Source organism: Chlorocebus sabaeus, chromosome 5, assembly GCF_047675955.1.
Source record: "Chlorocebus sabaeus isolate Y175 chromosome 5, mChlSab1.0.hap1, whole genome shotgun sequence".
NCBI lineage: Eukaryota > Metazoa > Chordata > Mammalia > Primates > Cercopithecidae > Chlorocebus > Chlorocebus sabaeus.
In genome coordinates this window covers 1,611,094-1,634,788 of record NC_132908.1, presented here as the reverse complement: position 1 = coordinate 1,634,788, position 23,695 = coordinate 1,611,094, and the positions used below count along the sequence as shown (strand labels likewise).

Genomic DNA, 23,695 nt, shown 5'->3' with positions numbered 1-23,695 from the left:
AGACAGCCAATTCTTGAGGCATTTGGGCCACTGCTATTTTGCATTTTGTTACTGTATTACACCAGACCTAATCCTGCTAGGGAAACCAGGTGACAACACAGTCCAGGCCCCTTGGGGTCACTTCACAGAGCAGGGGTGAAGGCCATTGTCCCCTCTACTCTCACAATTATCCTCTCTAGTTCTCTCCTCAGAGACCTGTTCTCAAGGCTCTAAGACTGGTAAATGGAGAAACAGGCTTTCAAGATACGAGGAGGATTCTGGACCATGGTACACTGCTAAGTACAGGCCAGCTGCTCTCAAAGGCTCTTCTGAGAGAAAGACCTAAGGGCTCATCAGACTTTTTTCTTTCTTTTTTTGAGATGGAGTTTCGTTCTTGTTGCCCAAGCTGGAGTGTGGTGACGTAATCTCCCCTCACTGCAACCTCCGCCTCCCGGGTTCAAGGGATTCTCCTTCTCCTGCCTCAGCCTCCCAAGTAGCTGGGATTACAGGCATGCATCACCACACCCTGCTAATGTTTGTATTTTTAGTAGAGACAGGGTTTCACCATGTCAGTCAGGCTGGCGTCAAACACCTGATCTCAGGTGATCCGTCCACCTCAGCCTCCCAAAATGCTGGGATCACAGGTGTGAGCCACCATGCCAGCCTCATCAGACTTTCTTAAAGGAGCCCATGACTCAAGAAGCTTTAAGATCCACTATTCAGTAGACAAGCAAAATGTGGCCATCCACCCAGTGGAAAATTATCCAGCCATAAAAAGGACTGGCACATGCTACATCACAAACGAACCGGGAAACCCAACGCTGAGTGAAAGGAGCCAGGCACAGAAGGACATGTAGCATGTAATCCCATTTCTATGAAATGTCCGGAGTAGAAAGATCCATAGAGACAGGAGGTAAACTGAGGGCTCCCAGCACCAGGGTACAGGGTTTCCTTCTGGGCAGTGGACATATTCTGCAACTAGAGAGTGGCGATGGCTGCATAACCTTTTAAGTGCATTAAGAACCACTAAGTTGTACACTTTAAAAGGGTGAATAATATCCCCATTTCTAAAATATGTTTTTAAAAGTCCACCATTTGAAATGACAAAAAGAAAAAAACCCACAACTCGAGAGAAGAAAGCAGCACCAGGAGCAAGACAGTGCAGACGCGGGACCCCTGGGGAGGTGAGACCGGGGACAAAGCAGGACTTCTGGCAGTGTCCCTGATGCCCCGCCAGGCCCCACGGCCTCCGAGGTGGCACCTCATGTTTTGTGCCACACTCAGGGACAGGAACCAAGCTCACCTCATCCACATTTTGAGTTTGTGAAACAAAATCTCCACCGAGCAATGTACAGAAGCAGGGAGCCGCAGATGTGCATGGAAACCACAGGAGATTAATACGATGAACACACACGCAAGGCCATGGCTCCCAAGCTGGGGGTGGAGTCAGTTCCTTTCACACTCCTCACTTGCCACCACTCTGCGTCTTACTCCACCCGACGAGTCAGACAAACCCATGATAAAGTGCGCGCAGTGCGCTCTTCCAAACTCCAAAGCACAGGCCGGGCGCGGCGGCTCACACCTGTAATCCTAGCACTCTGGGAGGCAGAGGCAGGTGGAATGCCTGAGCTCAGGAGTTCAAGACCAGCTTGGCAACATAGTGAAACCTCATCTCTACTAAAAAATATAAAATTAGCCGGGTGTGGTGGTGGTGCGCACCTGTAATCCCAGCTACTGGGGAGGCTGAGGCATGAGAATCACTTGAACCTGCGAGATAGAGGTTGCAGTGAGCTGAGATTGTGCCACTGCACTCTAGCCTGGGCAACAGAGCAAGACTCTGGCTCAAAAAAACAAAGTAAAACAAAACTCCAAAGCACGCTAAAAATACATGTAACATGAAAAAGTTGCCACTCTGTTTGATGTGCATGCCACTCTGCTTGATGTGACAGTCCATGGGGCCAGTCACTTCACAGTGTCCTGGTGGTCTCCAGCTGGGCAAGTCAGCATCGGGTGCCCCAATGCCGCTGCACGCTGGCACGGAGGCAGGCGGCCCTGCTGAAGAGAAAATCAGGGCCATCAGAGAACTCGGGAGAACAGTGAGCTCAACAAGAAGGTGGCATATCATGTGGGGTCAAGCCAAAGATGCACGAAAAGGAGACACCAAGGCTGCAGGACCCTGCTGTGTCAGATCAGGAAGAAGGGGAGACAGGGAGAGAGGGAAGCACAGAGGCCCACACGGAGAAGGGGAAAGGACCTGTGTCGTTGGGTGTGACCCCCAGAGAGGTGTGAGGGAGCATTTACTCTTCACCCTAGACGGAGAGAAGGGCCAAGAGGAATGAGGCCTCCTCACACCAGGAAGTTTAGGATTAGGAGGTTGTTTAACAGAAACAACCTTAGGATTAGGAGGTTGCTTAACAGTGACAAAATTAGAAAAGAAATGTTTGCTTTGACTGCCTTCTGAAATTGACTTGGGAGAAAGCTTGGCTTGGCAAGTAGAATGTGCATTTGAACCTCAGAAGAGGAGATGAGTCTACGCCGGGAGCCTGAGGGTTCCAAGACGCTCCCCATCCTGCCTGCCGGTGGTTCAAGCAAAGCACACTGGACTGAAGCTCCTGGAATCCCATCCCTCTCTCTATACCTCGTCTACTAAATAGCTGCCCAGTCCCCTCCGCTCCTGGCCACCTTCCCCGTGGAGAGCTTTTCAAGACCAGCCACAGAGGATGGCAGATCCGCTCTCATGGACTGACTTTCTTTTATTTTTTGCGACGGAGTCTTGCTCTGTCGCCAGGCTGGAGTGCAGTGGTGCAATTCTCCTGCCTCAGTCTCCCAAGTAGCTGGGAGTACAGGCGCGCACCACCACGCCCGGCTAATTTTTGTATTTTTAGTAGAGATGGGGTTTCACCATGTTGGCCAGGACGGTCTTGATCTCTTGACCTCGTGATCTGCCTGCCTCTGCCTCCCAAAGTGCTGGGATTACAGGCGTGAGCCACCACGCCCGGCCTGTTTTTCAAAAGGGCACTAATGAACAGTGCAAAGGACAGACGACACAGGAAGAGGCCGACAGTGAAGTCAGTGCTGCGTGCCACTCTGGAAGGCACGAGGCCACTCACCACAACCTGACATTAATCACAATAGTCTTGGATGACAGGATCCAACCAGTGCTGAGATTTCAAATCAACAAGTGAGCTGAACGTGAGAAGACCAGCACAGGCATCAAATATAAGACAAAACAGAATTGATGTGCCATAAATAGGTGAAGTCAGCAGAAAATCTTACGTTAATGGTCACACAGATACAAAAGCAAACAAACAAAACCACATCGGCAGCAGACCCGAATCAAGGGGTGCCCCTAACGTGCAGAGACCAACAGCCGTTTCCATGAATCTCCAGAAATAGCAACAACCTCCCAGTGAAGGTTCTTCAGTGGAGAAGTTGTGTGGTGGGCAGGGGGTGTCTGCGGCCCTCAGGGCTCTACCCAATCACACAGGGGAGCTGGGTTCTGGCTCTTCCCAAAGCTCTGGGCAATGCTGATGCACCATGGTCAAGATGCCATAACCCACCCAGAGGACACCACAGGAATGGCCAAGGCAAGTACTTTAGGTCACCACGAGGCATAAGCAAGGGCATAAGGAGTGGCAGTATGGCCACAGTCCAGGTACCCTGGGTCAGAACGTGAGATATCTGAAAGAAGGGTCAGAAGGCAGAGGGGTGTCCTGTGGGTGCATCTGGAAGGACCATGCTGTGCGTGAAGCTGCAGGAATGAAGAGCAGGGCCCAGCACAGGTACGCTGCTGGAGAGGTGGTTCTGATAGGCAGAGGCAGGAGGCGGCTAAGCCTTCCGGGGACAGAGATGGTGATGGACAGAACGTCATCCAGAGAAGCCACCAGTAGCCAAAGGGTGCTCTGAGCCAGAAGTCAGAATTGTACCTGGGGATGACTTGGTCCCATGACTAAAGAAGGGCCTGCACAGATCTGGGTCCCAGTATAGAGGGCGAGAGGCCTAGGGAGGCTGGCCATCCCCCAGGCAAACCAGCGCCAGGCACGGTGCCTGCAGCCCAAGCCCCTCGCCAGACCATGGTGCTATCATTTGCAGTGGAGACCACAGGCTTCAAGTGAGCCAGGGACCCAGAACTCACACACACTCAGAGCCACTGGAAACCCACAAAACATAGCTCAGAAAAGCAGTGGTAAGAACCCTGGAGCACGGGATGCCACTTGCTGACAACTTGGTTTGACTTAGACGGCACATGATCAGTCAAAGCTCTGCAAGGCAAGGAGCCCCAGGCCGAGTGGCTGGTGAGAAAATGCCAGAAAGCAGGTCCGGCCGGCTTGCTGGAAGCTGTGCTCTGAGCAGAAGCTGGCCCTGCCTGTGGGCACCCCCGAGCCTGGCCCGCGACGCACTCACCATGGTCAAAGTCGATGTACTTGGTGATCTTGTGCCAGGTGCGGTAGTAGAAGTGGCGGACCTGCTCCTTGTTCTTCACCATGCTCGCTGGCTTGCCTTTCTTCTTGTACTTCAGCGCAATGTTGTTCTGAATCGCTTCGAAGTCTTTCCCATGCTGGAAAATAAATTCCATGATAAATGTAGAGGGGTTAAAACAATGTAGCTTTCTGTGCGAGCTGGACCCTTTCCAAGGTTCCAAGAAAGGAGAAAGGAGGCAGGCTGTGGACGAACAAGCTGCCTTTCCCAGCTCTTATCTGTGTATGAACTTCGACTTCGATTCCCTAGAACCTTAGGTTTTAACCAGGATAAAGGAGCAATGGGACCAGGAACAGAAGGATCAGAGCACAGGGATACCAAAGAGGCAAGCACCCTAGACAGGGGAAACATAAAGCTCATCACTTGGACAAATGGCTTAATGGCTAGAGTTCTTCAGCGACCATGAAATGAGACACCTCCATGAAGAAAAGCTCTGGAAGAGAAGCAATGTAGTCGTTACGGCATCTTAAAGAACATATCGGAAACATCCTCACTGCTTTAATCTGACAAAAAATATTCCATATTCAAACAAGGACAGCAAACATGAACATTTACTAAATGACCCACACAGAATATACTGATTATACCTGGAGGCCAACCCTTCTTTAAATACTTCTATGCAAAAGCTGCGTGTGACTTAGATTTTCAGAAAAGAACTTGTGTTCCACAGAACAGCCTCACCTCAGCGCTGCTTCAGGCACTGCCATAGAAAACCGTGTTTCTGATCATCTCATCAAAGCCAAGCTCCTAAGCACTGGAAGGGCTCAGCAGCAACCAGCACCCTTAGCGCCCAGGCCTTGGTTTCTAAATACCACTTTGCAAAGGGAAGCTGGGCTCCCAGGAGAAACAGCCAACTGCACAGCAGTGAGCAGCCACTGAGTCTGGAATGCCTGACGGCACCAGCACATGAGAATACACTGGTAGGCGATGGTGACGTGAGAAGAGGACGCGGGAGCCAGCATGAGGCTCCCAGTGGCCAAATGGGGTACCAACGAAGTGAGAAAGCCAACAATGGCATGACGGATCATGACCCCCAGAAGAAAGCCAACATCTGCAAGTCTATATGGGTGCAGGTAACAGAGTAACTACACATGTGGGGGAGAAGACAGGCCTCTTCTTGGCACAGGACTCCCAGTCAGCAAACGTAGAAAGAATAAAGGAAACAGAAGGTCCTCACCATGAGCAAACACCACAGTAACAACTGCTTCGGGGAAAAGGCAGCGATGGCTGCTGAAATCAGTGGGAGCAAAGAATGATGAGAAACACGGTATTTACACAGCTTCAAAGCCAAGCCATGACCCAGCCATGGTGAGACCTGGCGGAGGCCACCTAAGGGCAGCGACCAAGGCAAACACCACTGGGACAGAGACAGAAAGAACACAATGGGTCGCCAACTGGATGCGCCAAGAAGGACACAGTATCACTGTTGTGGAATTCTTGATAGAAATGTGTAACACAGAATCATGAGGAAACAGCAGACCAACCCAAACTGACACAAGGGACATTCTACAAACCAACACGCTGTGAGTCTCCACAAGGGTTGAGGTCATCAAAGACAAAAAAAACATGCAAACAAAAAACAAAAACCCAGGAGCTGTCCCAGGTTATAGGAGACAGAGGAGTTTGGGCAGCCGAGTATGGGGCAGCATTCTGGCCAGGCTGGACCTGAGTGGGACCCTAGTTAATCAGAATCCCACCTGCAAAGGAGCAGGGAGGGCCGTGTCTGTGCTCATATCCTCACTGCGGCTGCCCTAACGCTGTGGAGGCAGGGTGGAAGGGAACTGCTTTGTGCTGTTTTAGCAACTTTTTAAAAGTCTGAAATGTTTCAAAATGAAAAGTTAAGGGAGCCAGGTAGTGGCTTGTGCCTGTAATCCCAGCACTTTGGGAGGCAGAGGCGAGAGAATTGCTTCAGTCCAGCAGTTTGAGACCAGTTTGGGCAACATAGTGAAACCCCATCTCTACAAGAAACTTAAAAATTAAGCCAGGCATGGTGGCACATGCCTGTGGTCCTAGCTACCTGGGAGGCCGAGGCGGGAGGATCGCTTGAGCCCAGGAGGTCAAGGTTGTAGTGAGCTAACATGGCACCCCTGCACTCCAGCCTAGGTGAAAAAGCAAGACTGACTCTCAAAAAAAGATGTTTTTTTTAATTTAAAAAAAAAAAAAAAAAAAATGCTGATTAAGGGGTAGTAACTGGGGACTGGGATCCTCAGGGAAATGGGAACCTGGGGACTGGGGGGGGCTGGCCCCCAATCCTGTCCATCTCAGAAGACTCTTGGCAACTGGGGGAGCGGGAGGTGAGCTGGAGGGGCCGGAGGGGGGAGGCGGCACTGTGCTGGACACATTGACACATTTTAGGATCTGTAACTCCCAGCAACACAGGCTGCAGGAGGTGAAGACAGAAGCTGCTGTGGGCTGGAGGGTGGGCCTGGAAGGCTGGCACCTCAGTCTGGGTGCAAAAATGAAATGAAAAACTAAAAACTTCAGAAAAAGTAAAACTTCTTCATTGTTTTCAAAAGGAATGGCAGGTAACACATAAAGAGGCGAAGCAGCATGAACGGCTTTCCCGCAGGGTCCAGGCAGGCCCAGCCCTCCCCACACTCCCTGGGCCTCGGCGAGGACCATGATGAAGCAACTTGATGGCTTCTGCATGTCACTGCGGGGTCGTCTACTCAGAGGTTCCCTGAGAACCCGGGTTCCAGGCCTCCTGCTCGTGTGTTCTTAACCTCTGTGGCCTCCTAAAGTCCCAGGGCATCTGTGTTGCGCCTGCCGTGTGTCTCCAAGGCAGCAAGCCCCACCAGACTTTTTCTTACTCTCAGTGTGACAAGACTGCTCGGTCCTGAGTCAGGAATCAGATACATAGATGCTAACAGCAATGAGAACAAAAGACAGGCAGGGCTGAAAGTCTGAGGAAGCTGTCTGGGGTGAAGAGACACCTGCAGTGTCCACAGAGCTGTGGAGATGGTAACAGGCTGAGGATGCCCCCGGCTGCCTGTGCACAGACGGGGAAGGCGTAGGTGGGGAGAGAGAAGGGGAGCACCACGAAGCACAGAGGCCAGAGCAGAGGCCGCAGTCATTGTGCAGACGGTGAGAAGGAAGCACAGGACGCTGGCTGTGTGGCTGTCAGGTAGGAAATCAAGAACTGTATGGCAAAAACAAGCACGGACGATGGACGGATATAAGCAGGAACAAGAACGTGAAATGAAGTCCGGGCTGGGTCTGTGCAGACCTACCACAGAAATGGAAGGGTATTCAGAGGAAGGAGGCCAGTGCCCTGCCACAGGTGAATGCCCTCCCTGCCACAGGGAGAAGTCTGGACGGGCTGTAACTGGACAGGCGCCAATCTGAGCATGCCCAGCACTGCCCAAAGTAGGGTGGGTAGGGGCACCACTCTCGCCTGAGGAGCAGCTGTAGCAGGAGAGAATTCAGTCCATGATCAGGAGTGACCAACTGAGGCCCAGTGAGGGCCGTGGGGTCCCTGCATCCAGTCGGGCCCCAGCCAGCCTAGCTGCACCCCTCCCAGGGAGGCATCAAAAAGGCAGCAGTGGCCATGACAGCATGGCAGGAGCCGCACTTATCAGAGCAGAGGCCTGTGCCCAGCCACCGTCACCCCACAGCTCCAGGGTTCAGTCACACCTGCCACTGGCCAGTCAGCCATACATCAAGACCCCACCAGAGGCCCACATTGTTTTGATGAGACTCACAATGCAGAAATAAAACGTGTTAGGCCACATGCAGTGGCTCATGCCTGTAATCCTAGCACTTTAGGAGGCTGGGGTGGGCGGATCACTTGAGGTCAGGAGTTCAAGACCAGCCTGATCAACATGGTGAAACTCGGTCTCTACTAAAAATACGAAAATTAGCTGGGCGTGGTGGCAGGTGCCTATGATTCCAGCTACTCGGGAGGCTGAGGCAAGAGAATCTCTTTAACTTGGGAGGTAGAGGTTGCAGTGAGCCGAGATCACGCCACTGCACTCCAGCCTGAGCAACAAAAACAAAACTCCGTCTCAAAAAAAACAAAAAACAAAAAACAAACACGGTCCTTTCTCTTGCCCTCGCTCTTTCTCACATACATACTCAGATACAGAGAACCCATAGCAGAAAGCATTACATGATCAGAACAGCCAATTATTAATTATTATTACTAATTCAGGACTTCAGAACTCCTCAAAAAGCATCCGCCCGATAGAAAAACTCTAATGGGCACCTTAACCCAATGGGAAGGAAACGAACTAAACTGCTTGAATAAAGGTAAAGGGGGGTCATTAACAAGGAACTCCTCCTCTGCTACTTTTTTTTTTTTTTTTTTTTTTGAGACGGAGTCTCGCTCTGTCGCCTACGCTGGAGTGCAGTGGCTGGATCTCGGCTCACTGCAAGCTCCGCCTCCCGGGTTTACGCCATTCTCCTGCCTCAGCCTCCCGAGTAGCTGGGACTACAGGCGCCCGCCACCTCGCCCGGCTAGTTTTTTGTATTTTTTAGGAGAGACAGGGTTTCACCGTGTTATCCAGGATGGTCTCGATCTCCTGACCTCGTGATCCGCCCGTCTTGGCCTCCCAAAGTGCTGGGATTACAGGCTTGAGCCACCGCGCCCGGCCTCCTCTGCTACTTTTTTTTTTTTTTTTTTGAGACGGAGTCTCGCTCTGTCGCCCAGGCTGAAGTGCAGTGGCCGGATCTCAGCTCACTGCAAGCTCCGCCTCCCGGGTTTACGCCATTCTCCTGCCTCAGCCTCCCGAGTAGCTGGGACTACAGGCGCCCGCCACCTTGCCCGGCTAGTTTTTTTTTTTTTTGTATTTTTTAGTAGAGACGGGGTTTCACCGTGTTAGCCAAGATGGTCTCGATCTCCTGACCTCGTGATCCGCCCGTCTCGGCCTCCCAAAGTGCTGGGATTACAGGGTTGAGCCACTGCGCCCGGCCTCCTCTGCTACTTTTAATGGACAACCACATCTCCTACTCCCGGGCACCCAGACCTTCTTACAGAGGCTACAGTTTTGCCAAGGAGGAAAGGCCACGCCACAGGAGTAATTGTTTCAGGCAAGAATCAGCAATGGTTGCTGATTCTGAAAATATTCCAGGAATCGCAGGTCCTCCAAGACCAACAAACAGCTTAAAGGCACAATTTGGGGCTAGAATCTATACAAAAACAGCCTCCTTGCTGTACTCTAGAATCCTCAAAGGAAAGAAAAGGAACACACAAATGTATTTAAATGACTTCATACCTACTGAAACGGGACTCATGCACACTTCTCTTCGGACAATCAGAGTCAAGCCACACTGTGACGGCAGTCGGGTCCACCTGGCGTGGGCAGAACCTAACCTGAAGCCCAGGGTGGGAGCGACCCTGGCCACGGAATGCACCGTAGTCAAGTCTCACGCCCACATTTATGGGTGTCTCCTTTTCTAATGCCTCTCTAAATACCTCATTCCAGAGCCTCCATTTCTTTCTTGAGCATTCTGCTTCCCAGGCTTGACAAGACTTCTCCATCACTTCAATTAATTAGCTACTAAAAGAATAAGGCTCCTGGGAGGCCAAAGTGGGCAGACTGCCTAAGCCCAGGAGTTCGAGACCAGCCTGGGCAACAAGGTGAAACCCCATCTCTACTAAAATATAAAAAATTAGCGGGCATGGTGGCCTGTGCCTGTAGTCCCAGTTACTCAGGAGGCTGAGGCAGGAGAATTGGTTGAACCCAGGAGGTGGAGGTTGCAGTGAGCCAAGATCATATCGCTGCACTCCAGCCTGGGCAACAGAGTGAGACTCCGTCTCCCCAAAAAAAGGACAAGGCTCACTGACCACGAACCTACTTCTAATATTGTATGCCAAAGCAGCAGTCTAAAGTATGAAACGTGCACACAGATGTTTACCACAGAGTCACTCGCAACAACACAATCTGGAAGGATCTCAGTCGTCCTTAACCACACAGGAATGGCCAAGCGGAGCAGTGGCTGGCCAGAGCCTCGAGCGCCACCCTGTCCAGCGTAGCTCTTCAACTCTGCACTGCGGTGGCAGCAGCTGCCGACAGTACATCCACCCTGGCCATGGCTGTGCCCCAACACGATGTTTTTACAAAAGCAAACAGTGAGCACACAGGCAAGGAGAACATTTACAGGCGTTAAAAAAAAAATACAGAGCAAAAGAACTACGAAACACCATGAATAATGCAAGCAATGGTAATTAAAAAGTATGCTCACAATAATTACAAGGATTTAGAAAACAATAATGCAGGTGAAACTGGCCAGCAGGGAGCACGGGCATTCACTGGGTAGTGGGGTCAGAGAGTGACTTCTCTCTATTTTTAGGACTTTCCATTTTGTCTCAAGTCAGCGGCAACATCTCGTGAGGTTTCTCAGCTACGCTGGTCCCTGAGGCAAACACTCCCTTGTGCCCCCCTCAGAGGCCATCCCTCCTAAATCAGCCCACTCAGCACAAAGGGAAGGCCCTGAGACAAGAGGGCCTTCAGTCAAGAACATCTCTGAGAGACAAGCGGTGAGAATATCCAAAAGGAAATGAAGGAAACACACAAAAACACCTCCCCACAGACACCTCACCAGTAATAGCTTCTAAAATCTCAGTGAGGAGATAAAATGGCCAAGGTCAGTGGGCAAGGCCTGGAGCCCACACCAGCCTCGGCCACTGCAGGGGTCCCCCAGGAACCTGTGTTCTAGAATCTAACAGCACAGAGGAAGCACGGGGAGCAGAGGGCAGGGCTCTGAGAGAGAAGCCCAGGCTGCCTGGCCGTGCCTCTACAGCCTACTCACCTCGTACAGCCCCTCGAAGAAGGTGTTCTTGTCCTCTGTGCTCCATGACTCCCACTGCCGCCGGACCTTTTTGCCTTCTTCCTTCTCGCCACCAGAAGACCCTAAGTTCCGGGAGGAGGAGCGCGAGCCCCCTGCAGGGGCCACAGGGGCAACCCCAGACACATTTCCAGACGATGATCCACCACCTTCAGCTCCTTGGAGAGAAAGCACCGTACAGTGATCTGTTCCCGAAAGCTGGCGGGCCGGGCAGGACAGAGGGCCAGAGGGAGGGAAGGGCCCACTGCCCTGAAGCCCCACTCCACACTCCTCAACTGAGGACACTGGCAGGCAGCACCCAGGATCCATGGCGCCAGCGAGGCTGCTCAGGACTGCCAGGATCTTTACCTGGCCAAATGACCCTCAAATGCTTTTACAGTTAGAAAAGGAGCAAGATTTTATGTGAAACTGTGTACCAGCACGACACTGCAGCTTAAGACACACTGTCCACAGTGGAGACAGAGATCTCTTCCATCTGCAAAATGAAGCCTCACGTCACATTTCGTGCATGTTTCTTTTGCAAATAAGGTTTTTGGTTGAAATATTCTTACTATCTTTTCAAAAAAGTAGGTTGAGATTCAAGCTCAAGAAAACATTTAAACGTGTAAAACACCACCTTCTTTTAGATTAAATCAGTGCTTCAGAATACGAACCATTTAATGCCTAAGAATCTTTAGTCTTAAAACTCCTTATCCTCAATCAATGCCCACCAACAAAATGTACTGTTCTCAGAATGACCTGGTAACCTTGCAAATCCTACTACAACATCAGTCCCCAATCTCATGCCGAGTCCTCTGAGACCAGGCAAGGAGGGAAAAGCCCAAGACGACCCCAAGGAGGCTTCAATCCCCAGCTGTGAACTCAGAACCCCGGCCAGGCTCCGCCGAGACCAGGCGCAGAGGTGTGGCAGGAGCCAAAGACCGCAGATGGAAACTTTTCCTGGCCTGACACACTCCTCCCACCCGTCTCAGCTCCTCCTCGCACTGGGAGCGAACTGGCAGGGTATCCCTGTGATAACCAGGGTTCTCTTTATACAGAACTGCAGGACCACAAAAAGTTGGGGAACCTTCAAACTCTGAAACAAAAACGTTTAAAAATCAAACGCCGGCTGGGCGCGGTGGCTCACTCTTGTAATCCCAGCACTTTGGGAGGCTAAGGTGGGTGGATCACTCGAGGTCAAAAGTTTGAGACCAGCATCCCCATTACGATGAAACCCCATTTCCACTAAAAATATAAAAATTAGCCAGGCGTGGCCAGGTGCAGTAGTTCACGCCTGTCATCCCAGCACTGTGGGAGGCTGAGGTGGGTGGATTACAAGGTCAAGAGATCGAGACCACAGCAAGACTGTGTCTCCAAAAAAAAAAAAAAAAAAATTAGCCAAGTGTGGTGGCGCGCGCCTGTAGTCCTAGCTACTTGGGAGGCTGAGGCAGGAGAATTGCTTGAACCCAGGTAGTGGAGGTTGCAGCAGACCAGGACTGCACCACTGTGCTCCAGCCTGGATAGCAGAGCGAGACCCTGTCTCCAAAAAAAAAAAAAAAGGCAAAAGCCAAGCAAATGTAGATTATTGTAAAAATGCTTTCCTAATGAGATAACCACAGGCTCTTCCGTCCAGATCCGCTTCTGGGTCGACCCGAAGGGGGCCATGCCTGGGCAGCCACATGCAGGCCAGAGGCTCAGTGCCTCACCCGGTGGTGGTCTGTCTTCAAATTTGGAGGCAGAGGTTGCAGTGAGCAGAGATCGAAGCACTGCACACCAGCCTGGGCAACAGAGTGAAACTCAGGATAAAAACAACAAAAAAAGAGCTTAAAAAAGAAAAAAACCTCAGCCTCTCAGTCACGCCAGCCCCATTTCTGGTAGTCAATGTCCACATGCAGCCATCATTGCAGAGAGAGCTACCAGACGGTGCTGCACCTGAATGTCCAGTATTCACAGCCCACTGGCGTGGAATAAACAATGCGTTCCAAGTGTGTCCCGCCCAGCCAGCTTTCCGGGTGCTCCATTCCCATCCTGCACAGACAACAGAAACAAAACTCAGGTATGCAAACGCTCTGCGCTACAAACTAGGTTAATTAAACGCCTGACATGTTATCTGGCCCTGCTCATTTCTCACCAAACCTGGACTTAATCAACCTGGTGCTTCCCCAGAACCTGGGGCTTTCGCAGATGATGGACAGGTACAGATACCATTGGAAACAGAACTCTTCAGTACAGGAGCGTGGATTCCTCACGTGGAGTCACTTCAGCAAGGGCTGCCTGTCCACCTCTGCACCACCCACAACAAAGGCTTGCAGAGCCATTTTCAGGTTCCTAAGAAACACTCGCCAAACTATCTTTTTCCAAGACCACAACTTGCTAACCAGCTCTGCCATTACATATCAGGTTTTTTTTTGCTAGCCCATGTTGACATTAGGTATATTTGAAAAAGTAACAGACACAAATTTCCTAAAATTCCATAATCCAGATGTCTTGCTAAATCTTACTGGATCACAGCACTGGTGATCCAAGACAAGGAGAGTGAAACAGTAAACGCTAACAGAATGGAATGTCTCAGCTGGACGGGTTCTCAGAGGTAGAGAGGAGGCAAAGGCACACACAAAGAAGTGAAAAGAAGGCACAACAGTAAAGGCAGCTCTGACGAGGCTGGTAAAACAGCACCCATTCCTCAGAGGAGCAGGCCACCTCCCAGCAGCCCGAGGCAGGTGCGAGGTGCTCACCCTTTCCTTCTAATGTTTTAAAAATGACACATTCTCAGTAAAGAAAAGTAAAGCAAGATGTACATCCAGAAAAGAAGGCAGGCCTGAGGTTGGGAGTTCAAGACAAGGCTGGACAACATGGTGAAACCCGGTCTCTACTAAAAACACAAAAATTAACTGGGCATGGTGGTGGGCGCCTATAATCCCAGCTACTTTGGGAGGCCAAGGTCGGTGGATCACTCGAGGTCAGGAATTTGAGATCAGCCTGGCCAATATGGTGAAACCCCGTCTCTACTAAATATACAAAATTAGCCCCGTGTGGTGGCGTGCACCTGTAGTCCCAGCTACTCCGGAGGCTGAGACAGAAGAATCACTTGAAATTGGGAGGCAGAGGTTGCAATGAGCCAAGATCGAGCCACTGTACTCCAGCCTGGGTGGCAGAGATTGTCTCAAAAAACAAAGCAGATTGCCAGGCGTGGTGGCACACACCTGTAGTCCCAGCTACTTGGACGGCTGAGGCAGGAAGACTGCTTAAGTCCATGAGTTCAACACCAGCCTGGGCCACACAGGGAGACCTTGTCTCTACAAAACAAAACAGACAAAAAACTCCCAAAAAACACGACAAGAAAGCAAATCGCCCCAAGTACATTATTCTAGACTTGGAATGCTTTTTTTGTTGTTGTTGGACAAGGAGTCTTGCTCTGTCACCCAGGCTGGAGTGCAGTGGTTCAATCTTGGCTTACTGCAACCTCTGCCTCCCAGGCAGTCAATTCTGGCACCTTAGCCTCTCAACTAGCCGGGATTATGGGCACATACCACCACACCTGGCTAATTTTTTGTATTTTAGTAGAGATGGGGTTTCACCGTGTTACTCAGGCTGATCATGAACTCCTGAGCTCAGACAATCCACCGGCCCTGGCCTCCCAAAGTGCTAGGGTTACAGGCATGGGCCACTGCGCCCGGCCTAAACTTGGAATGCTTTTTAAAAAAGAATCAGAGACTTCAAAGCAGAAACGGATGGTGGCCTCTGGTTTACCCCTAAAATTTCAGATGCAGAAGCGGCTTCACTGCTTGACCTCGGCTCACTCAGTGACTACAGCTCAAGCGAAATGAAAATAGAAAGTAAGACCAGAGACACCTGGTAGAATACAACAATGGCAACTTGGGCAAGGCCACCCTCAGCTCAGAGAAATTCAGATGAAAACAAAAGGTGATGACTGAAGGAGAAGACAGAGAAGCAACAAGAAAAATGAGAGGAGAAAGGCAAGAGATGGAAAGAGAAAACGACATAAACAAAACTAGGTGGGCTTCTCTGGGTGCAGGACACCCAGCGAAAAGCAGAAGGCCAAAGCCAGGTCCATCTGTGACTGTTGTTGAGACCACAGAGGCTGAGCATGGTCTGCACAATGAGGAGAACCATCGAGAAGCCTGCAGGAAGTGGGGTGCAAAAGCAGGATCCCCAACAGTGTGCTCTTTGAAAGCAAGAGCCGTGTGGGACTCTCCCACACCCAGGCCTGGTCCCAGGCCTCACACATGGCAAGTGCTCAGTGACAGCACAGGGTCCCATGGAGCCCAGATAAAGGGCCTTCCCATGCTCCCCCTGCCCCTGGGCAGCCCCAGACAGCACATCCCAGGCTGCTGGGACCCAGGTTCTCCCAAACGGAACCCGCCTTCCTGCTTAGCCCACGTCAGTGCCACAGTTCTCCAGAGGCCACACTGCTACCTGATTTCCCCTTCCCATCTGCACCGCGTACTTCCCAAGCCAGCTCTGTGCTGCCCAAGTAGACAATTTCAACAGCCTCTTCTCGGGGCTCCCAAACCCCAGCACCTGCTGAAGCCTGCTGTGCGGAGTGTGCAGTGAGGGCACAGCCATGTGGCCCCAGTGCACTCTCCCAGCTGCTGACCCCTCTACCTAGCTCCAGACAGGCCCTACCACCTGCCCTTTGCAACACGTCCTCTTCCCCATCACATGTCCTAGGTTGGCCTGGAATGCCACCACCTGTACCCCTTCATATCACCTTAAGAAGAACAATTATCCGTATCTTTCAACTGGGGAAGCTGAGGCACGGGCTGAGTAGGTCACCCACAAAGCCACACAGCTGCTCAGTGCCCAGCAGGCCTGGAAGTAACAGAACCTGTATTTAAATGGCGCCTTTAAAATGCATTCAAATGCCCTGCTTCTTCCTGTCCTCGCAATGTCCTGTCCTCGCAATGTGTAGCTATCTCCATCTTACAAATGGGGAAACTTTCACAAGTTATTAATAGCAATATGTCATTTTTTAAAAAAATGAAATGGGGAAACTGAGGCTTTAAAAGCCCCAAAGTCAGTAGTCAGCAAGAACCCAGCCACCTTCTCACTCCAAATCCAGGCGTTTCCCAAGCCGTGCCATCAGAACAGCTCTGAAAGCCAAGCAGCACACACTGTCCTGTCATAGAGCTGGAGGATCAGGGTCGTGGTGCGGGGCACACCGACCTCAAAGTCCCTCCCTCAGTCTGGAAAAGGCGAGAAGTTAAATGACTTGCCCAAAGGCACGCAGCTAATAGACAGCCAGAGCTGGGCCTTTGGAAGATGTCTGTCCCTAGACGTCAGAGGTCAGACGCAGAAGCCCAGTGACACCCTGTTGTCATCTCTAACATCAATTCACTGTCCTGGAGCACTCTTTCTGTGGTTTGGTGAACTTCCTTCCGAGGGTTAGGAACAGTAAAATCAAGAGTGACAGAAGACCAACTAACTGCGAGGAAGTCAGTGACTGGTCTGGAGGTGAGGGGACTGCAGTGAACACACGCGTCTCCCCCATGCTTCACTCATTCTCAGCTAGAAAGGCACTGGCGACACCCGCTCATGGAAGGGCATCTCCAGACTGGACCACGCCCCAACCCCAGCACAGGGATACGTCCTCACGGCCTACGTCTGCAGCATAAGAGCGCAGGGACCCTTCCCAGGAGGCCAAGGATGGCGCAGAAACTGCAGAGGTCCGACGCATCCACCTCCAAGTCTCCAGAGGCATTCTGTGCCTCTCCTAACCCAGGGCATTGCATCAGATGCTGGTGCCGGCAGCTCTGGTCTTGGAGCCGGAGTTGTGGCTGAAGGCTTTGTGGACACCATCTCCACCAAGGTCACACGGCAGGATCCTTCAAGCAAGCCAAGCTGCAGGCAAGGTGTCATCTCAGATGAGTCCTGAGCCTTCCCTACCCACCCCATCGTCATGCATGCGCAGTGCTGTCGTCCATCCTATACGACAGGCAGTCAGTGAGCAAACGGGGACCCCTCCCGACCTCGCATCATCCCATCAATCTAAAGATCTGGTCCACATTCCAGGCGTGCCTGCAAGAGCCCTGGTCAGGGTCGCCCGACTCTGAGATGTTCTCTTTCAGGTTCTGAAGCTGACCTGAAACCTGATGGTCTCCAGAACACCCCCTGGGAGTCACTCACACCGTCCCCTTCTCTGCCGGGACTCCCACCCTCAATGCCTGCAAGGCTCAGCGTCCTCCTGCAAGCTCTGACCAGCACCGTCTCCTTGAAGATTCTCCCCTTCCACAAATATTTGAGAGAAACACAACTATAACTCCACTATTTCTATAAAAGCGTATGCCCTCTTCATCAAACACCAGAAGATTTCTAGTTGTATCCTGTAAGTATTTCACGATATCCCAACGAAACCACAAACTCCTAGAACGTCTCATCTTTTCCGCGTCTCTAATGCGGTTCTTTAGTGTTAAAAATGCTGCTGTGCCAGGCATGGTGGCTCACGCCTGAAATCCCAGCACTCCGGGAGGCCAAGGCGGGCGGATTGCTTGAGCTCAGGAGTTCGAGACCAGCCTGGGCAACATGGTGAAACTCCGTCTCTACTAAAATACAAAACATTAGCCGGGCGTAGCAGCGTGCGCCTGCAGTCCCAGCTCCTCAGGAGACTGAGACAGGAGAATTGCTTGAACCTGGGAGGCGCAGATTGCAGTGAGCCAAGCTCGCACAACTGCACCCAAGCCCAGGCGACAGAATAAGACTCCGTCTCAAAAACAAAACAAAAACAAAACACAAACCTCACTGCTGTTACCTATGCGACAAAGTAGCTTCTACACACCACTTTATACAACAATGTCAATTTTCACGTTTCTGATTTAGACATCTGGAAGCATCTCCCTGTTATCTCGATATCCTTATATAACCCAAAATAAGACACAAAAATGAAAATCGAAAAGTCTACTTCATTAGACAACTTCACAACAACAGACACCACAGAAACTAGTTTCAATATCAAAAGTATATAGGTATTTGAAAAGCAGCTCAGCCTTCAAACCAATGTTTAAATGTTGCCTTACCTACTTTATCTTTTTTAGTTTTGTTTTTGAAAGAGGGTCTTGCTGTGTCACCCAGGCTGGAGTGCAATGTCCACAGCTCACTGCAGCCTCCAACTAGCAGCCTCAGGTGATCCTCCCACCTCATACTCCTGAGCAGCTGGGACTACAAGTACAATCTTTTATAAGACATCTTTTTGAAATACCTAGAAACTACAATCAGTACACAGATCATACAAAATATAAAGAGTAAATTGTGCACAGTTGTTTACCGATTCCTACACACAAATGACTGTCACTTCAGACTACACTACCCTATTTTGGAGATGGTGCATTTCCCCATCCATGATGGAACTGCAGTTCTTCGGAGTGAGTGAGGGGGACTAAAATAAGCAGAGGCTCTCTGTCCCCACCCCCAGTGTTCTCTCATCCCATCTGCCCCAGCAGAGCACCAGCATTCCTGGACTTCTACTCACCCCACAGGTAGGCCCCTTAGCCCGCCAGCCTGTGCAGCCTCCTCCTGCAGTCCTGTAATCTTGAAGCGGCATGCATTTTTCATGGCAGAAACACCAGGTGCCTGTTAAACACCTTATGGCTTAAGGCAGGTGTTTATTTTTATTTTTATTTATTATTTATTTTGAGACGGAGGCTCGCCCTTGTTGCCCAGGCTGGAGTGCAACAGCGCAATCTTGGCTGACTGCAACCTCCGCCTCCCGGGTTCAAGCGATTCGGAGGCAGGTGTTTATTTTATCCCAAAGATGGACTAGTTTGCCCAGGGCCAGCCGGACCACGAACTAGCCAAACAGGGAAAGGTATTAGGACCCTGTCTCGTGACCGACGTCTTTCAGATGGTTTCTGCGGCTCTGAGCCAAAATCTCCCGTGCGTCCCAGGGTCACGTGGGTGGTGTAGTAGAGCTGCAGGAATGTCTGTTTTGGGATTTCTGGCCTGCAGCTTACCTTTTGTTTAGGTTGAGCACGTGACTTAAACAATCTACTTCAGGTTCTGCACTCATCTAAAAGCAAAATTACAGAGATGCAAGATGCCTGGCACACAAGCACTAAATCACAGCTACCAACCCTTTATCAATGCAAAAAAATTTAAATTTGAAATTGTACTAGAAAAAAAAGCATTTTTCATTGGAGCCAATAAACAGTCTCTTCTTACAGAAAAAGAAAACACACTCGCACGCACAAAAGTCAAACGTCAAACAAGGAGAGGCTTTCCTTTATCCACAAGTCCTTTCTTCCAGATTCACTGTGAGTCTCCGGCCCACTGAGATTGAAATTGGCAAGGGCAGTAAGTAATCAGCCAAAGGAACTGCCAGTGATTGAGCTATGTATTCCTTAGGCATAATCGAAGTTACATCATTTCCAAGTGAAAAATTGAAAAATGAAGTATTGATCGTTTCCTCACTGACAGATGCTCACCACTCCAGATGCAGATTTCTCCAGAATGTAAGAGGATTCTCCCCTGAGCATTGCTCTGAAGGTGAGCTAAAGAGTGTTGCGTGGCAACTGCCACCACCCGGCCTTCTTTTCTGACGGGTAATGGAAGTGACGACTGAGCAGAGGTCTCTCCAAAGACTGGTGTCAGAGGCTGTCCTGGGCAGTGAAGTGCCTCCCAAGGCACCGAGGAACCTGAAAGCAGAGAGCAGCGGACAGGCAGCCTTCCTTCCTGGGAAGCTCTGAGGCAGACAGTGGCCAAGAAGTTCTGAGATGCAAAGGAGACCCACTTCCTACTCCTCTCCTAAAAGCCACCATTACAGCTTAGTTTATTATTTGCTTAAAGATATATTTGCGGCCGGGCGTGGTGGCTCAAGCCTGTAATCTCAGCACTTTGGGAGGCCAAGACCGGCAGATCACGAACTCAGGAGATCAAGACCATCCTGGCTCACATGGTGAAACCCCATCTCTACTAAAAAATACAAAAAACTAGCCGGGCGAGGTGGCGGGCCCCTGTAGTCCCAGCTACTCAGGAGGCTGAGGCAGGAGAATGGCGTAAACCCAGGAGGCGGAACTTGCAGTGAGCTGAGATCCGGCCACTGCACTCCAGCCTGGGCAACAGAGCAAGACTCCGTCTCAAAAAACAAACAAAAAAAGATACATTTGCTTGTGGCCAGGTGCAGTGGCTCATGCCCGTAATCTCAGCACTTTGGGAGGCCCAGGTGGGCGGATCACAAGGTCAGGAGCTCGAGACCATCCTGGTTATCACAGTGAAACCCCGTCTCAACTAAAAATACAAAAAAAAAAAAAAAAAAAAAAAAATTGGCCAGGCATGGTGGTGGGCACCTGTAGTCCCGGCTACTTGGGAGGCTGATGCAGGAGAATGTTATGAACCCTGGGAGGCAGAGTTTGCAGTGAGCTGAGATCACGTCTCTGTACTCCAGGCTAGGCCACAGAGTGAGACTCCATCTCAAAAAAAAAAAAAAGAGATTATTTGCTTGCTAAAGTGGGATAATGGATATGTCATGATGAGAACAAATACTAATAAGTTTGCATTTTATTAATATGAAAACATAATGAAAAGTCCCACACTTCTCCAAGCCACACAACGGGACAAGCAGAGAAAGAAGTGCCAGCGACCTGAGCGTGAGCCAAGCTCAGGAAACCTTCTGCACTTTAGCAAGCCACTCTCAACCATACAAACAAAAGCAAGCCTCCCCTCATCCCAACTGCCAAAACTCTACCTGATCACTAACGTCTTAGCAGCACTTCACTTATTCATACTAGTAGCCACGGACACGTCTGAGAGTGCTTTCACACCAACGTGCCATTTCATTTTAGCAGCTGCACTTCAAAGGGCTGAAGCAGCTACTCTCGTTCCTTGTCTCACAGGTGAGCACACCCGACAGAGAAGCATCTCCAAGAGGGTGAAGGGGCAGAGCAAGCTTGGAGACCAGGGGCATGGGGGACGAATGCCGGCTGGACTCGAGGTCCAGGGCTTCTGAACCATGAACAACAAACCTTTGAAGGAACCATGGAGCTTACATGAGCTTAGACATACCTGTAACTAGCAATAAAAAACTAGTAACAAGCAAAGCCACTCATGTTTGCCAAATTGATCAGCAACTTTCACACCAAAATAAATTTATATGAGGCAAGTTTTAAATTCTGAAACGTGCTAAGTTACCTGATATTTACATCTTTAAATAAGTAAACTTATATCAGAATTCTTTACCAATGTGTAAGGCCATGATTCCGGAGGCCAGCCTTCTTCGGTTGAGAATGAGGCAGGAGAAGTGGGCTCAATGGAACACACTTGGCACACATCTCCAAAGCAGTTTCTCCATTAGTTCCTAATATATTTCCTTTCCAAAACTACCAGGACCATTCACGGAATTTAAATGAACATTTCCCAAGGAAGGAAGTGAAAGATTTTTTTTTCACGTGAAACTCACTGGAAGTTGATGTTATATTTGCTATTTATACAAAGTACTGCACATGTGGTCGGAAACAAAAGGAATCAAAGAGCCATTCACCTGTGTAAGGAAAAGCACAAGGCTGAAATAGAAACAAAAGCAGACAACAATGAAGTACTGGCACATGGAGAACAAAACTAACATGTCGTTTTCTTACTATCTTGGTAGAGACCCCAGCTAAGTAGGAACATTCGCCATCACCTCAGAATACAAGGGCGAACACTACAAACTGTTGCTTGTTCACGTCAATCGTTTTCACCACTCTTTCCTTTCTTTGGCACAGAAGTAAACTCCAGTTGCAACTCAAAGGGCCCCATCTCTATGCCCTTCCTACTTTCAAGCCAGGAGCTCTTGAAGGAGAGGACAGTGAGTCCAAGTCAGACCCCAATGATCCTTTCTCCGCTTCTTACCCATCTTCCCCCAATGAGTTTCAAAAGCCTGCGCCTTTGGTGCATTTCCACCGCCTGATGTCTGGGAAAGAGACACAGCAGGTACTTTTTTTCTCTTCCCCTTTCCCAAATATTGTCCACTGTTTGAAACAGACAACCATAGAAAACCATCAGTGATCCTTTGGGAAGGAAACAGCTTTAAGGGATATCTTCACTCACCCCAAGAAAGGATATTCACTGCCTCTTCAAAGAGTTTAAATATAGAAAGTCGCAGCCTCTTCGAAGGAGAGAGGGGACACATGCCCGAGAAGTGCCACCCAAAGTGAGGGCCTCAGTGCAGGCCGCGGGATGGGTGAGCTAGGGTGGAGCCCGGCTGGGGCGATGGGTTCCTCTCCCCCGCGGCACACCCCGGAGAGGGGCTGGGGTCTCCCAAGGTGACGGGTCGCCCTACCTTTTCCGCGGGGCCCCGAGCCACCGGCGTTGCCGCTCCCCAGGGCGCTCGGAGGGTCCTTCCTGGGCCTCTTGCTCTGCGGCCGCACGCTGGACCGGAGGAAGTGGTGCTGGTCCTGGGGGCTGCCTTGCGGCGGGGAAGACGCCTGCGGCGCGCCGGGGGGCGCGGGGGCGCCGTCGGCGCCGGCCCGGGGGGTCTTCTCGTCCCTCTTTGTGCCGCTGCTCTCCTCGGCCGCGTCTGCGCCGCCGGCCCCTTCTCCTTCCAGGGACTCCTCATCGGCCGCCCGCTTGCCCAGCTTCTTGAGCCCGTCCTCCCCGCTGCCGCCGTCGCCCAACTTCACTGTCATCCTGCGGCCGGGAGAGGGGAGGCGGCCGGTGAGGCGGGCGCAGGCCGGGAAGTTTAGCGGCCCCGACGCGCTCTCAACATGGCCGCCGTTGTTTGTTCCAAATCCCCTCTCGGCGGCTCGGCCCGGCCCGCCCGAGCCCGCCCGAGCCCGCCGCGGCCCCTGCCGCCCCCACGCCACCGCCCCCGGCTCTGCCCACCGGCCCGGGACCCTGCCGGGCCTCCCCGGACGCCCCCTGGCCGAGGCCCGCGTCCAGACGCCCAGGCCGGCGGCGGGAGGGCGCGACAGCTCGGCGGACCCTGCCCGGCCTCGGCCCCGGCCCTTGGGGTTATGGGACCCCCGGAGCGGGCGAGAGTCCGGGCACGGCTGCGGGTCCGGGCCGCCGCGCCGTCCGCAGTCACCTACCCGGCGGGGCCGCGGCTCATGGCCTGGCCCTAAGCGCCGGCCTCGCTCCCTGCGCCGCCTCGGCCGGCCGGACCGCAGCCCCAGCCCTAGCCCCTCGTCCCACCCCCTCCCCGCCCCCCGAAAGGCGCGGGGCTCCCGGGCCCCGCGCACCTGCCCCGCGCGCTGGCCCCCAGGGTTGGCCCTAGAGGAGGGCGGAGGAGGCCGGATCCACCCTGGGACGGGAGAAGCGCGGGCTCGCCTGCCCGCACGGGGAACTCCATGGTGGCCCAATGCCGCCGGCCCGCCTGCTTATTTTAAAACACACGTAAAGAATAATCAGCTCCGGGTCTCTGGGAATCTTCTTCCCAGGGTGGGAGATGTGAGCTGCTGCGAGGATTTACCAGTTAAAAATGCTTTTGCAACAAAGGAGCCTGTTGCATGGAACAGGCTGGAACCACCCGGGAAAGTGACAGCCC

The 23,695-nt window shown here is 51.6% G+C and overlaps 1 protein-coding gene across 9 annotated transcripts in view; it reads right to left on the bottom strand.

The window, feature by feature from the left end:
- CRAMP1 (cramped chromatin regulator homolog 1) overlaps positions 1-23,695 on the bottom strand; it is a 65,670-nt gene that overhangs the window by 40,554 nt on the left and 1,421 nt on the right. For 7 of the 9 annotated variants that reach the window (XM_037990042.2, XM_037990041.2, XM_037990035.2 and 4 more), the window contains exons 2-4: positions 22,493-22,839; positions 11,209-11,402; positions 4,384-4,537 (exon numbers count right to left, since the gene is read on the bottom strand). In XM_037990042.2, the coding sequence (XP_037845970.2) occupies positions 4,384-4,537; positions 11,209-11,402; positions 22,493-22,838 (694 nt within the window). In that variant the 5' untranslated portion in view covers position 22,839. Of the gene's footprint in view, positions 1-4,383; positions 4,538-11,208; positions 11,403-22,492; positions 22,840-23,240; positions 23,338-23,390; positions 23,501-23,695 lie in introns of those variants that run through there. The other 2 variants (XM_037990036.2, XM_037990039.2) reach the window with 2 other exon arrangements.